This window comes from Callithrix jacchus, chromosome 16, assembly GCF_049354715.1.
Source record: "Callithrix jacchus isolate 240 chromosome 16, calJac240_pri, whole genome shotgun sequence".
In the NCBI taxonomy this organism is placed as follows: Eukaryota; Metazoa; Chordata; class Mammalia; order Primates; family Cebidae; genus Callithrix; species Callithrix jacchus.
Genome location: NC_133517.1, coordinates 58,840,693 through 58,856,986, shown reverse-complemented (window position 1 = coordinate 58,856,986; position 16,294 = coordinate 58,840,693). Strand labels below are relative to the sequence as shown.

General features: G+C 49.6%; 1 protein-coding gene across 1 annotated transcript in view; it reads right to left on the bottom strand.

Annotated features, from left to right (window-relative positions):
• The window catches only part of COL22A1 (collagen type XXII alpha 1 chain), a 332,005-nt gene that overhangs the window by 101,458 nt on the left and 214,253 nt on the right, over positions 1-16,294 (bottom strand). The window contains exons 33-39 of the mRNA XM_008983195.5: positions 13,300-13,353; positions 12,975-13,028; positions 12,105-12,158; positions 10,173-10,226; positions 8,188-8,241; positions 4,327-4,431; positions 3,535-3,579 (exon numbers count right to left, since the gene is read on the bottom strand). Of these exons, the coding sequence (XP_008981443.1) occupies positions 3,535-3,579; positions 4,327-4,431; positions 8,188-8,241; positions 10,173-10,226; positions 12,105-12,158; positions 12,975-13,028; positions 13,300-13,353 (420 nt within the window). The remainder of the gene's footprint in view (positions 1-3,534; positions 3,580-4,326; positions 4,432-8,187; positions 8,242-10,172; positions 10,227-12,104; positions 12,159-12,974; positions 13,029-13,299; positions 13,354-16,294) is intronic.

Below are 16,294 nucleotides of genomic sequence, written 5' to 3'. Positions count from 1 at the left end.
TTCAAGTCATCTGTCTTGTAGGTAGCTGAGCTGGGATGCTGACCTAGTTCTGTAGGAAGCCAAAGCTTATTTATCCTGCGAGAAACAAGGGCCACTCAAGAGAAGTACTGGCATCCTCAAGAGTCTTCCTGCAGTCATAAGGAATTAGAAGGGGCTGAGGGACAGCCAAGGAAAACCTTCAAATAACTCCCCTCCTTGGTTTCCTAGGAAATTTCCTTAATTTCAATCAGCACCTGGGACAGTACCAGGGCATGCCTCGCGAAAGTCACTCTCCCTGGCATCTCTCTCTCCACCTCTCCGTTGCTTCCCCCGTTTCTTACCTTCTTCCTCCTCTGAGCAACCCATTCTTCAACTAAAGATGACCTCAAATTCCAATTTGTCTTCCCAATGCCAATTGACTATGGAAAGCTTTCTAAGCCGCATTCTGACTCACACGATTACACAATATCAACACTGGAATGGGTCAGGTGTTTGCATATCTCACATGGCCAAAGAGGAAACAGGACTTGCCCTGAGACTCATGGTGTTAAAATGAATTAGTCAACTGGACCCATGGCAGGGGGTCTGCACTCCCCACCCTGGGGTCTCAGCCTGCCTCTGTTCTTTAATGCTGCCTCCCCCACTGCCCCTAGACTTTCTCCAACAACTGCATGACTACAGAGATAGACCCACACCTTCTTGCTGCAACTCCACAGGGTGGTCTAATAATAAGGATCTAAGCACAATAATAATAAATAATAAGGTCTAGAGCAGATCCCACAGGGTGATCTAATAATAAGGATCTAAGCACAATAATAATAAATAATAAGGTCTAAAGCAGATCCCACATGGTGATCTAATAATAAGGATCTAAGCACAATAATAATAAGGTCTAAAGTGGATCCCACATGGTGATCTAATAAGGATCTAAGCACAATAATAATAAATAATAAGGTCTAAAGCAGATCCCACATGGTGATCTAATAATAAGTATCACAGATATTTATTGAGCAAGGAACTGTGACCAGCACCATGGTAGGCAATTATCTGTATTTGTATCATGTCATTTATATTCCCCCAGACTCTGCCTATGAGTTAGGCAAGAATATATTCTGGGCCTCCCCATTAGTGGATTTTTGGGATCCACAGGATCAATGGATCACTAAGACCTCAAAGATACAGCTACAGAATAAACAGGATAAAGGGGGGAAGGTCTACTGTTAGATGAAAGGTCATAAGGAAGGAGCATTTGAAGCCCCTTTGCCGCTCCACCATTTCTGGTACCCTCTCCTTCCTGTCTTCCAAGAGGCTATTAATGCCCTCTAGGTCCTGAAGGTCCCTGAGGTGCTCTTCTTCTAAGCGGAAATAAGTGAGAGCCCCTGAGCCCTGCAGATCAGACTGGGCCGTGTGCCTCACATCATGGGGGAGCCTGCCACGTATCTTCAGGTTGGTGGTTAATGCACAAAATCTTCCAGAATCTAGGTCCTAATGCCTTAATCTGCTCCTCCCATATATACCCACTGTTCCAGGCATATGGAACTATTTTATGTGCTCCCGTAGTCAGGCAAAGTTATTCCCAATTTTATTCCTCAGAAAATGGGGAGTGGTTATGTATTTACTCACATCATACAAAAACATGTTCCCCTTTGAAAAATATTTTGATTGTGGACATCACTATTAGGAAAAAGCACATTCGTCTACATAGACCTAAATTAGTGTAAGCATGAGATGCTTACAGAGGTCAACTCGCCTGCTTGTTCAGGGAGAAACCATGAAGCGATGACATTTAATATAGATAACAGTAATTACTCCTGGAGCCTCAAATTTTCATATCCTGCACATTATTGTAAGCAAGCCTCTCACATACTATTTTAGAAACAATACACTCTATGTTTATGTTGTTGAGACCCTAACGATACAAGTATGGAAAAAAATAAAGAGGAAAAAAAGTTCTCCTACTGTTTGGAGAATGTTTCTGGGGCTTAGAACAAAACTTTCAGTAACAGCAGCACGTATGCATTCCAGAAGTGTTGAATCTTTAAAGAACTCAGATGGGATCCATGGTAATATGCTTCAGAGAAGTGTCAGCTGACTTAAAAAGTGGCTCAAGGGAGGATGACGGAAGACATTGAAGGCATTCAGGAAATCCAAAAATTGTTTTTATAAACATATGCAAGCGCAAAAGAAGAAATATAGTTTTGCAATAACACTTGTTATTTTGAATATGCATGTCAAATGAAAGCCCAAAATGTAAATATTCTCAAGTCAGTAATTGACTGTTTCGCCCACATTTTTAAAAGCTGATGCATTTGAGTTAAGTAACTTTCACTGGATATGGGCACACGTACAGCTCTCGCTGTTCTCTGAACACATTCTGTCTCATGCCTCAGTTTCTTCTTCCGTGTTAGTTCCCCTGCCAAAGACTCCTCCTTCAATTTCTTCCCCTTCTAACTGCTACATGCACTTCACAACCAGGACAAACATCTCCTTCAAGAAGCCACGAGAATGAAACCAAGCTGGGTAAGCGAGCCCCCTCTGAATCCATGTGTGCCCTAAGCTGCCCTGTCTCCTAGTGCTCATCTGCTTTTGTCTGTTTATATATCTGTTTTCCCCACTAAATCATGAGCCTTTGAAGATCCTGAAACGTATCACATGCATTGTTGTAATCCCACAGCCCACCTTGAAATCTGACACGTGGTAAGAAACTCAGCAGACATACAGTGAACAAAGCAATGAATGCATTGGTAATTGATTCATAAATAGGTAAACGAATTAATGATTCAATGTAGAGGGTATTTTAGGAAACCTCCCTGTCCATTCAGGAAATTTCTCATGAGAACATTTCCCCATGAAAAAGAGTCATATTTTCTGAATTGTGGGTGCACTGAATTGAGGAAGAGACGGGCTGGCATTTAGCAAGTATTTCTGTTCTCCTCCTGCGTGCCCCAGCAGATGACATGCCCCAGTCTCCCCTGTGTGACTGTCAATAGGTGTTGGTACAAATGCATTAGGAATCTCCAGGCCTGGCCTATAAAATCTCCCAACAGGGTTCTCCACTCTCTTTTTCCTTATTTATTGTTGTACCCCAAGAATTTGGGGTAGACTATTCTGAAACTTTAGAAGGTAGGAGAGGCATGGAATTGGAATGAGGCCACTGAATGACTGTACAGATCGGAACTTCCCACAGCACGACTCCCACAGGCCTAGTGTGTGTGAGATGTGAACTTTCACTGTGGTAAGCCTCTGAAATTCTGAAATAACCTGGTACCACAATTAGACTCATCATACAAGGCTGCTTAGACCTACTGCTCTGCCAATTGAAAGTCAGTGCCTCCTGCCACTTCATTTAATGGTAAGTATTATTAAGTACTGACTATATGACAATTACTTCAATATAATAGTTAAGACTCACAGAACCTTTGGTCAAATGGAATACAATGAGTTGGAAAACATAGGAAGTGGATTGAGGTGACTGGAGGTCTTCTAATAAATTTTTCCATGTTCTCTTTCTAAGAGCAACTCATGGCACCACAGTTTTCTTGGACAAGCACTCACCTTGGTTCCTAGGGGTCCAGGAAGTCCAGGTGATCCACGGAGTCCCTGGGGAATTAAATAATACATGGCCATGGAACTGCCAGCAAGCACTGACCCATCCACCACGCGCCAGGCTAACTGCATCCTCTGCTGGGGACCCAGAGACGGGGGAGACTCTCACTGTGACCTGACTTGAACAAAAGAGGCAGCATCTGATTTTGAGCCACAAGGCCCTGGATGTGAATTCTCACTCTGCCTCCTACTGCCTCTGTGTGGCCTTCAGGAAATCTCTCAGCCTCTCTCAGTTTGCTTTCCCATTGAAGAGCCTTTTCGCATAGACTTGTGCAAGTAAGTTGCAAGGCCTCGTTTCAAAGCCCTTCACTTCAGGCTGAAGGTCTCTGGCACTCACAGCCACCATGAAAACCATGATTCTACCTTTGGAAGTCTTGGTTGAAAGCACTAGGGTAGCCCAGAAGCCCTTCTCTACGCATGCCACACTTGTCCTGAGCTCTGGGGATGTGTTTGCCTGATGTCTCCTCACGAGACGGGAGCATCTCCAGGGTGCAGCCTGTCTCATCCATCTCTGTGTCCCCAGCACTGGCCCAAGCTGGCATGCGGCCAGAGGTCTATGAGATTGTGCTGCCCTAGCCTGAACCATATTAGGGCACACTGTCAGCCCCACGTACCACCGCTTTCCCATTTCATTGGTTATGGTTCAATTTTGGCAAAGTTTGGCGGTTAGATTTTTCCCTTTTCCTTTTCTAATGTTCACCTGGTTTCTACAGGTGCAGGGACGCCTGACCTTCCACTTACCGGCTCTCCATCCTTCCCTTTACCAGGTAGTCCGGGGAATCCAGGGGCACCAGGATCTCCCCTGGGACCAATGGGTCCTGGGCTTCCTTCTTGCCCCGCTGCTCCCTAGAAAGAAAAGAAAACATTCCCCAGATCGGTTACACTCAGCACAAAGCTTTGCCACAGCAGAGCAGCCTGAGTAGGTTTGCAGGTTTCCTAGGGCTACCCTTATATTTTAGGAGGCCCATGCTTTCTGGGGCACACAACAATGGACTGTGAAATATGTGTTACAGGTTAAACCGTGTCCCTCAAAATTTGTGTCTTGAAGTCCTAAGTGCAGGTGTGATTAAGGTGAGGATGAGGTCATCCTGCAGTGTGACCTTCCAGTGGGCCTAATCCAGTAAGAGTGGCGTCCTTTAAAGGAGGCAGCATTTGAACACACATGCATAGAGGCAAGGCAATGTAAATACACAGGGACAAGTCACCACCAACGAGCGAAGGACAGAGGCCCAGATTGGATGTATCCTTCGCCGCCCTCAGAAGGAGTCAGCCCTTCTGACATCTTGACTGAGGACTTCTAGCCTCCCGAACTGGGAGAAAGTCCGTTTTGGCTGTTCAGGCTGCCCAGTTTATGATACTTTGTTGCTGCAGCCTTAGTCAATCAATTCAATAAAAACAAGGAAAAGAAAAGGACGTAAGTGACAACCTTTCACCCAGTGCAGGGAAATCTATTTGCAGTGCATCTCTTACAGATTGGCCCCCATTTCTGCTTGAACTCCTCTGGGAGCAGAGATCTCACCACCGCTCCACCCTGTGCATTCCTTTGTCAGGCAGTGCTGTTATGGAACATTTCCTTACACTCAGCCTTCTCTGAAATCTTCCCAACATTGGACACTCAGTCTGTTCCCTGGAGCCCCGTAGACACAATCTAATCCCTCTTACACTTAGGTTTTCAACTATAAGAAAGAGCTTAAAGCTACAATGGAGGAGTGGGAGAATGAGCGGGAGAGTGCAGGCATGAGCACCAGGGTCTGCTTGGGGACTGGGCTTTGAGCTTGCTCCAGGCCAGGTCACCACCTCTGACCGCAAAGCTCGGAGCAGCCCTTGTGGCGGCCCTGGCTGTGGAACATGGGGTTGAACTCCGCCAACCAGAGGGACTCCTTTCCCCAGACAGGACTGTCCTGGGCTGAAGCTGCAATTGCAATGTCTCCAGCCATTCTCAGATGGAGCAGAGGTGACATAAGATGAGCCAAGGATGGGCACAACAAGGATGGAGAGGGCCTCTCTCCAAGCCTGGAGCAGGATCAGCTTCCCCTCGCCCAGGCCAGCTCCTGGACACGATGTGAGAGGGAAAAAGCACACTGTGCTGTCCGGGGTTTTTACCACTTTGCAGAGCCCTGGAGGCAGGTTCCTTTCCAAGTTAAGTCCTGGGCCCTACCCTCAAGCCTGGGCTTCCTTTCCTCAGCCAAGGAAAGGCATTTGGCTCCCCCTAGAGACTGAATGTGGCAACAGCCCGCTGATTTCTGGTTTCTGAACTTGCACCTGTTAGGCCTCCTGAGATGCCTAATATCTTGGTCATCCCCTTCCGGGTTACCTGTGTCCTGCTTATCATGTGCCATCCTTCAGGCATGGCATAATTAAGGAATTGCAGATGAGTCCAGATGTTTTTCCCTTGCTTAATCTAGGCAGTCTAAAATAGTATTATATTTTTTTCAAAAAAAAAACGAATGTTTGTAGCTATATTACATAAGAGTTATTATTATTATTGAGATGGATTTTTACTCTGTTGCCCAGGCGGGAGTGCAGTGGTGCGAACTCAGCTCACTGCAACCTCCGCCTCCAAGATTCAAGTGATTCTTGTGCCTCAGCTTCCCAAGCAGCTGGGATTACAAGCATGTGCCACCACACCCAACTGATTTTTGTATTTTCAGTGGAGACGGGGTTTCACCATGGTGGCCAGGCTGGTCTTGAACTCCTGACCTAAAATGACTTGCTTGCCTTGGCCTCTCAAAGTGCTGGGATTACAGGCATGAGGGTTATTATCAAGTCTGTGATCAACACTCAAAAAAGCCAAGATCTTTTCCATAAATGTGTTGAGCATTTCACTCTACAGTAAGTTTTTCTTTCTTCTAAGACATGTATTTTAAAATTGAACCCTCCTGCCAAAAGGGAAATGACATCTTCTCTTGTTAAAGTATGGGAAAATACAAAAAAAAAAAATAAAGTGATCCTTTAAAGGGCATCAGGTAAAGTGAATTTGAAAGGATCCATGTTAAGAAGTTTGGCCATGTGTGTGCTAGGAGGGGCCTCTGTGGACAGTCCATGCCCCAATGCCATCTCTTCCTGTCCATGGATATAAGCGTGATCTGCTAGAGCAGGGAGGGCAGGGCAGAACCACATGGCACCCTTGTCACCTGTTGCCTGCTGAGCCCTTTGCACATCCCTCCCCAATTCCTCAGTGAGTCCTCACAACCTGTGATCAATGTGGCAGCATCTGCATTTTACAGATGAGAAAATCCAGGTGCAAAGAGGGTGCCCTTTATTTAGATCAGGGTTTCTCACTCTTGGCACTATTGACCTTTAGGGAGGATCATCCTTATTAGGGGAATGTCTTACGCATTGTGAGGTTTTTAACAGGATCTCTGGTCTCTACCCACTGATGCCAGGAGCTGTTACTCCCCCTAGTGGTGACAACCAAAAATATCTCCCTGGGTAAAAAGCCCCTCTTGAGAATCACTTTTTTCACCCTAGCTTAAATCAATGCAACTAGCCAAGGGAGCTGGCATTTGACTCAGGTCCAAAGCCCTGAATCACTCAAATGAGGGCACCTGATTTCCTGAGCACTGGCTCAGTATCACCAATTAACGTCAGATGTTTCATAAGGTGCTAGGGCAGAGAAATGGAACTTAAAGGGGTGTGGATTCTCCTCAGCCTCTGTTTTGTTTTGTTTTGTTTTTTTATTGGGGGGGAATGTGTGTCTCTCTTCATAATAATTAAAATCTCAGGTTAGATTCGATGGCTCACACCTGTAATCCCAGCACTTTGGGAGGCCAAGGCAGATGGATCACTTGAGTTCAGGAGTTTGAGACCAGCCTGGGCAACATGGTGAAACCCTGTCTCTACAAAAAATTAGCTAAACATGGTTGCACATGCCTGTAATCTCAGCTACTCAGGAGGCTGAGGCAGGAGGACCGCTTGAACCTGGGAGACAGAGGTCGTCGTGAGTGGAAATCACACCAGTCTACTCCAGCCTCAGTGGCACAGGAAGACTCTGTCTCAAACAAAAGTCTCATCGCTTGGGAGGTTCACGTGTGAGCATAGGTATAGAATGGATAAGGCCAGGCATGGTGGCTCACACCGGTAATCCCAGCACTTTGGGAGCCAAAGCGGGTGGATCACTTGAGGTCAGGAGTTCAAGACTAGCGTGGCCAACATGGTGAAAACTTGTCTCTACTAAAAATGCAAAAAATTAACCGAGCGTGTTGGAGTGCACCCATAGTCCCAGCTACTCCAGAGGCTGAGGTGGAAGAATCGCCTGAACTCAGGAGGCAGAGGTTGCAGTGAGCCAAGATCATGCCACTGCACTCCAGCCTGGGTGACAGAGCAAGATTCCATATCAAAAAAAAAAAAAAAAAGAATGAATAATTTGGTGCACTGAATTGAGAGAAAAGAGGATTTGGAGTCAGGCAGACCTCTCTGCAGCTCATTTGCTATGAGACACAGGGCAAATGGGATGGCAGAGTTTTCCTCTCCTTCCTACTTGGTAAACTCCTTCTGATGGCTGGTTTCTAAACCAGGCCTGAGCAGAGTCAGCTGCTCCTTCAGTGCCTGTAAGAAGTTGAGGATATTCGCCTGTGTGCTGAGAGATGAAATTGGTCTTACCTTTTCACCACGCTCCCCATCTTTTCCAGGGGGGCCTCTGAGGCCAGGAGCACCCTGTGGAAAGGAAGATTATGGACATGGTGAATTTAAAGATGACTGGTCACTCTTGGTGGCTCGTGATCCCCAGGGAGGACTCAACAGGTCCCCCTGAAGCCAACAACTACAGCTCCCACTTAATTCCCACCCTCATTTAAATTCCCCAAAGGTCCATCTACTCCCTGCCTGTGACTGCTGCTCTCCCGGGTGGCCTGGCCTTAGAACTGTACACTTCAGAGCTCTTAACAGCAGGCATGGTCTGTTGGAAGCTTTGCCTCCCACTCTGGGATGTGAGCTCTGAGAAGGCATGGCCTGGCACAGTGAACACCCAGGGAGGATGGGGATGGCCTTAAGAACCCAGCCTTAGCATTGGGGCATCTGCACCAACAGTCCTTGGAGTCCCCCAAAGGTTGACTTTGAGACATGGTTTAAGTGCAAGTGTCCCATGGATGCAATAGTAGGGAAACAGAGAAGCAAAAATTAGGAAAACACTCACGCCTGTGATCCCAGCACTCTGGGAGGCCGAGGCAGATGGATCACTTGAGGTCAGGAGTTCAAGACCTGCCTGGCCAACATAGTAAAGTCCCGTTTCTACCAAAAATACAAAAATTAGCTAGGCGTGGTGGTGCACACCTGTAACCCCAGCACTCTGGGAGGCTGAGGTAGGCAGATCTCTTGAGTTCAGGAGTTTAAGACCAGCCTGGACAACATGGTAAAACCCCCTCTCTACCAAAATACAAAAATGAGCCAGGTATGGGGGCATTCCCCTATAATCCCAGCCACTTGGGAGGCTGAGGCAGAAGAATTACTTGAATACTGGAGGCAGAGTTTGCAGTGAGCTGAGATCATGCCACTGCACTCCAGCCTGGACGACAGAGCGAGACTCCATCAAAAAAACAAAAAGGTGGAGGGAGAACAGGTAGCACAAAATACACTTGCAGGCCACTGGAGCTCTGTCCTGCTGGGACTCTGGGATCCTGCCCCGGACACACTCTCAGAGTGATGACAGCTATGGACAAGAAATCTGAGCTACTCTACTCTTGCAAGAAATCTGATGCAACCCTAAAGGCACTACTAGCCACCTGTCACGTGGCCCAAGAACACACTCTCTAGAGGCCAGAGGAGAGCCCCAGCCAGAGGAAGGCAGGCTGAGCTGCTGGAAGCTGTTATGTAAAATAATAATATTCCTCTAGTGGGGTTGCTGTGTGGATTAGGTGAATTAACACATGTAATGTGCTTAGAACGATGCCTGGCATGCATGAAGGCTCGGTTCTTGAAGCTATAATGCTTATTACCTGTAAAGGTCTGGTGCATAAACAGGACTGACCTAAATTTTTGTGGGGGAAAAATGCTTTGTTGCCCTTGACTAGATGTCATGGAGTGTTTTGTTGAACAATGTTCAAGTCTAAATTGGTGTTTATGGTGACTCTGAAAGCTGCCCTTTAGCAGACACCTTGAGCCTCGACATGGAAAAGGCAGAATCTCAGCAGATCAAAAAAGATGCAACCCTAAAGGTGAACTAGCCAAGCTTGTCTCCATCTTGCAGATAAGCAAGCCGAGACCTCTCAAGGAATGGCTTGCCAAGGTCAAGGCAATTAAAAGAAGAGCTAGGATTCGAACGGCTGTCAGGGTTCCTCTGACTTCTTTAGGCTCATTTTGTTTCTTCTGAGGCAAACTATGGTGTTGATTCCAACAACAGTGAAAAATGTACAGACTTTCTGCAGACGCAGAAGCGCATTCACCCTCTGGAGAGCTGGCGAGCTGCCTAGGGCTTAGGTGTGCGACCTTTCTGGATGGTCTACGTCAGGACAGCAGCGTCTCCATCTGCAATGTGGGCATAAGGATGCCTACACCTCTGGGTTTGGGGAGGATAAATTAACTAGCTCGGTGGCTGGGCAGTGCCTATCCACAGCCAGTGCTGGGATCCATGCCCTCTCCCAATTACTCACCACACTTCCTGGAGGGCCGCTGGGACCTGGGGGACCTACGTGTCCAGGAGCACCCTGTTCAGAGACAGTAGTTTAGAAAGGCCAAACGCATTAATTACAAGTAGTTGCCCCCAGTGCCTCTGCAAACCTGCCTCTTACTTAATTCAGCGCGATGCACTGGAACTGCTGCTGACCCAACAGCCCCTGCAGACAAGAACCTCCTCCCTTGAGTGCCGCAGTGTGCTGAGCACCAAGCCTCAGATGAGGGGGCTTCTGGCACAGAGGTGAGAGGCGGGAGAGCAGGAAGGAGGACTCTGGAAGTGCCTTAGGGCTAAGGCACAGGGATGTGGAGGAGTGGGGGAGTGGGGGAGTGGGGGCAGAGGGAAGGGCTGGGCCCTAATCCCAGAAGAGGATCTCAGCTGAGGTTTGGCCTTACGCTAAGTGCCTGAGGGAAAGGAAACACTGCAAATGGGATGGTTCAGATCTCAGTTGTATATGTGTGTGCATGTTTGTGCATGCAGGCATGTGTGTGTGCATGCATGTGTGCACATTTTTGTGCAGGCATGTGTGTGTGCATGCATGTGTGCACATTTTTGTGCATGCATGTGTGCATGTTTGTGTGTGCAGGCATGTGCGTGTGTGCATGTGTGTATGCATGTTTGTGCATGAATGCATGTGTGTGTTCATGTTTGTGTATGCAAGCATGTGAGTGTGTGCATGTTTGTGTGTGCGTGCATGCATGTTTGTGTGTGCAGGCATGTGAGTGTGTGCATGTTTGTGTGTGCATGCATGCATGTTTGTGTGTGCAGGCATGTGCATGCATGCATGTCTGTGTGTTGGCTTTGACTGGAAAATCAGGAAAGAAGTGGATTTGAACTAGAACCTGATGGCTGGGCAATGATCCATGAAAGGAGACGTGGATGAGGACATCCAGGTGGGTCAGCACTGTGGGCACGGGGATGCGGGGAGCTCTCATGGCACTGGAGGTGGCTCCTGTTTCTTCCATGCCTTGTTCCCCTCTGTCCCTGGGTTTTGCACATCTCCAGGATCATGACTCATGGAGAACACGCCACTCCCAGCCTTCTCCTTGCCTACACTCTGCTTCTGTTCCCCTACAGCCAGGCTGGGCTCAGGGATCTCTCCAAGAGCAGGGAGGAGCTTCCATCTGTCCCCACTGTGAGTTCCCACCCGGCCATATACATGGTGGCCTGGTCATATCAGCACCCTCCAGCTGGGAAAGGGCCACCCAGCATGGTGCTAGGAGTAGACTGGACGAGTGCTGCTGCTGCTCCTCTTTTTGCCACCACCACTGGCCAGAGACCCGGGGATGAGTCAGCCCGTCCTGCCCCGCACCGGCTCCACAGTCAAGCTGAAGCTCCCTGGCTCTGCACCATGAGACAGAACTCGAATCAGCTCCAGAAACAAGTGCCAGCCCCATGGGGATCAAATACAGCCTGGATCTGGCCCCAAGGATGGGTGAGCCATCAGCAGCAGAGGTGTGTGTCTAGAGGTGTCTGTGTGTTTCCCTGACTGTGTCTGTGTGCTTGGGGTTGTGTGTGTGTGTGTGTGTGTGTGTGTGTGTGTGTGCTTGCGCATATTATAGAATGGGTATTCTCAGGTTTGTAGAGTGTGTGTACATGGTTGTGTATGTAAGCATACTTCTTGGAGTCTCTAACAGTCTTAGCTGTGAGTGGAGGTCTGTAGGTGTCATCTATATGTGCATAAAAAGAGATTTTTCATTAGCTGGGCATGTGGACAAAGCCAGGGAATGCTACAAAGGTAGTGGAAGCCACACCCTCTCTCCGTGATGACTCCAGCCAACCACTCCAGTGTGGGTGGACCTTCTGGGCCACATCCCCCTAGCTGGCCTAGAGTTGTGAGCCACAGAGCCAACACTGGGTGGGGCCTCCCTCCTGGGAGTCCCCGTGAGGCAGGCAGAGCATAGGGACTCACAGGGTTTCCAGCTGCTCCAGGAGTCCCATGCGCGCCTCCCTGTCCCTTGGCACCCTGCACAGGAAATAAGAGACGGGCAGGGGTAAGAGACCCTCAGTGATGCTGTTTCCCTCACAGCAGGGCAGTCTTGGGGACACCTTGCTCATCAGAAGCATTCTTCCAAACTGAAGGGACTGGGAGCACCGTCTGAAAGGTGCAGAAAAGAACTAAATCCCAGCCCTCTGCTGGAGCTGGGCATATCACAATTCCATTCTATCTTCACCACCGACCCAGGGTATAGGGATCAGCACTGACCCTCCATGGAAATGTAGCTCAGAGGGGTCAGCCAGGGGCTCGTACAGCTGAACAGGGTCCCCAGTCACCCCAGCAGGATCTCCCACTATAGCACAGAGTCTCCCCAAGAACCAAGATCCAGTGCAGAGGCTAACATCGAGCAAAATGACAAACTCAGAGCACTAATATGCACCGGGCAAACCAAAACCAGCATTGCCACTCCATGGCTGGGATGCATTTCCTGTTCTGCAAACCCTCTGGGAACTGAGAAACTACCTGGGTGCCGAGGCCCTCGCTCTCCAGATCCCGCCGGGCAGGAGAAGGGAGAGCATGGCAGAAACTCAGAGCTCACCTAAGGTGACCCTTTAGTGACAGAGTAGGGACATCCTGGGGTAAAGAGGTGGGGCCTGGCATCATGGCTGTGTCTGGGTCATGTAGTGATGGCCACTCAGCCTCTGCAGCACCTTGAGGTGGCACTCCCCAGCATCTACTCCCAAAATGCCAGGGGAGAGAACTGGGGAGGGTAGCCTGGAGGGTCAGAGAGTGGCTGGGATCTCCAGGTCTCTGAGCCAGCAGGGGAAGGGACGATTTTCTTACCGGAGGTCCAGCGGGTCCCCGAGGCCCCAGTTCTCCAGGACGGCCCTGCAGTCCCTGTAAGCACATGAGTTGCAATAAACCAGCTCACCCCCCTGGTTCTGAGCAGATGGGGCAGGGTGGTGGAGGGGTGTGGGGCTACTGCAATAGGTATAATTTGAGATCCAAGGAGGCGCTGTGGCTAGGGTCCCAAGGAGGAGAGAGGGCTGCCTTGGATTCGGGGGCTCCTGTGTGCGGACTGCATGGCGCAGAACTAGCACTGGTCAACCTTTGGACTCAGGGTCTCCAGGTAACCAGCTCTGCGGGGGATGGGGCGCAAGGCACTCACCGGTTCCCCAGGCTTGCCTGGATCGCCCTTCTCTCCTTTGGGCCCCTGTTCTCCCTGTTGGTGAGAAGCACAGGGTGGAGTGGACCTCAGGGTCACCTTCCCCTCCTCACAGGGTACAGCCCCCAGCTCAGGCCACACAGGCCACCTCCAGTCCCGTGTATCACCTGAGAGGTCTGCACCCCCAAACCCTCTGCCTGGGCGATCTTCTGTCCCACTCCCCAGGAATGACTCTGATTCATGTTTCAGGTCAGATCACTTTTGCAGGGAAGCTGAACCCGAAAATGGGACCAACCCTCCCATCACAGCAGCTCAGTGTACTGTGCCTTTCTGCTCCTGAGCCCCTGTTACAGCTGCAGTTTTATACCTGGTTGTGCGGTTTGATTCCTGTCCCCTCCAGCTCGGAGCCTGGCACGTGGTAGATCATCAGTGAATAATGATAGAGTTTTGAGAGGAGGAAGGGTCTTAAAGGGCCCCTGGCCCAAACACTGTTTTTCCTTCCTTCTTTCTCTCCCTCCTTTCCTCTCTCTCCTTTCTTTTTTCTATTTTTTTTTTTTTTTTTCTTGAATGGAGTTTTGCTCTTGTTGCCCTGGCTGGAGTGCAAAGGCATGATCTTGGCCTACCACAACCTCTGCCTGCTGGGTTCAAGCAATTCTCCTGCCTCAGCCTCCCGAGCAGCTGAGATTACAGGCATGAGCCACCATGTCCAATTAATTTTTTAATATTTTTTAGTAGAGATGGGGTTTCTCCACATTGGTTAGGCTGGTCTTGAACTCTTTACCTCAGGTGATCCACCCTCCTTGGCCTCCCAAAGTGTGGGATTATAGGAATGAGCCACAGTGCCAGGCCTCTCTTCTTTCTAGTAGAGATGGGGTCTCACTATATTGCCCAAACCTTTCCTGAAATCCTGGGCTCAAAAGCCATCCTCCTTGCTCAGCCTCTTGGGACTACAGGACCCAGACCCTTAAAGAGACTGGAGGTTGAACCCTGGACTCTGGATGGCCAGAATGGTGTCTAACTTTTGCTGAAGATAAGATGAGACATGGGCTGGACAGGCAGTGCCCTGGGTGGGCCCAAGATGGAATGACTCAAGATGGGGCAGGCTCACTTCCAGGGAGCCACATCCTGGGTGCTCAGCACATCTCCCAGGAGGGTTAAAGGGACATGTGATCCTCAGCCTGCAGCTCATAGGGAACAAGGAGAAGATGAGCAGATGGGGGCTACAGTGAGGGCTGCCCTCCAAGGGCTCAAGGGGGTTCTTTCCACAGCTGAAGGGCCACCGTGCAGGAGAGGAGTGGGGACAGTGACCATGTGGACACAGCCCCAGCTTCAGACCCATGCAGCCTGTCTTTGGGAGCCCTCTAACTTATTGGCCCTCTAACTTACTGGCCATCCAACTTGGGGAAAGCAGTTACCCATACTGACTCCATATGACCTTTGCAGTTTCCATATCTGCAAAATAAACAGGTGGTCTCCTTTTCACGGGTGGAGGTCAATGGCACAGAGAAGGTGCAGAAGGGCAGAGGTGAGCCATCTAGGAGAAACTGCACAGGTCTGCAGGGCTCTCCAGGAGGGCAGATAATAACCAGGGCAGTGAATCCGGAAGGGCAGTATGCAACCCTTCTCAAGGAGCAGGACATGGCACTGTCCCAAATCCCCATGGCCTACTTAGGGAGACATCAGGCTCCCCTGCCACACAGAAGCCCAAGGAGAGCTGGGATGAGCATCTGCCTTGAGTGAAGAAGGGAGTCCTGCATGGACCGGGGTTTTCAAGACACGGCTTTGGAGAGCAGGAGATGGGGAGGACCCTGGGTGTATCCGGAAGAAAGAGTCTAATGTCTACATCAGAGAACCTGAGCTGTGGTAGGTCTAACCTTTACTTGGTGGAGAAATCAGCATAGAAAGACACCGTCTAATGGTTTCATGCCACCTTCTTTCTCTCTGCCTATGCAAATGCAAATGCACATGTTAGAGGCCTTGTAACCATGGTTCCTACCTGCCCTCCCTTCCCAAGTTTCTCTCTGATACCACGATTGCTTTTGCAAAGTGTTTCACAGTGCCCAACACAGAGGAGGTTTCGACAGACGCCGGCTCACTGCTCCACCAAGAATCTCCATTGCCGCTGAGCTCAGGAGACATGTCTAGCCCCATTCACCACGGACAATAATACCAGTCTTTCTAGCACATTTTCCTCCTAGAAAACTGCCCATGGTGGGGATTTGCAAGTCTTTTTCTGGTCCTCCAGTCACTGGCCACACAATTCATAAAGAAAAAAGGTCTTATGGGATTGTTTCAGGTGGCACACAGGGAAGACGCCTGCATAGTCTTCTGCCAGTGTTGGTGAATGGGATTGCAGTGGCGGGAAGACAAAGTGAGGACCTATGGCAGGGGGAGGGGGTCGGGCCAGGCCAGAGAAGGAATCAAGATGCTCAACACATTCCTGCCCCAGAGCCTAGGAGTCAGGAGGCAGCACCTTCCCTGCAGGAGCTCCCTGGAAAAGTTCTGTCAGCAGCTGTTGGAAGCGTAAGTTTGGCTGGTTCCTGTCTCCTCCCTACTGCCCCCTGGTGACCTCTGCCAAATTCAACACCTTCTCTGGGACTCATGAGCATTTCTGCAGGCTCTGGTCATTGCCCGGGCAACCCCAAAGCCTCCTTAGCAGGGTGAAGGGTAGAATCAGGTTGGTTGGACAGAGCCTTCCTAAGATAGCTGCTTCGGAACAACTGATGAGCCTCCAGTTTGAAAACCCTGCTTGAGTTCTCCACTATAACTTCCCAAGCATGAGGCTGCCTGTCCCTCCTTCCTCCAGCAAAGGTTCTGACATCCGCAGACCTCGGAGATGCACACACCATCGAACAGCCTCTTCTGTCCTCTGCAAACTGCCAGCACACTGCCACCTCACCAGGCACAGTCACCAGCCATCCCCAGAGAAGGAGACAAAAGGAGTCGGGCTGCTCCCTCCAATTCTTCTCCTTTCCATCCTCTTCCTTCATCACGTGGC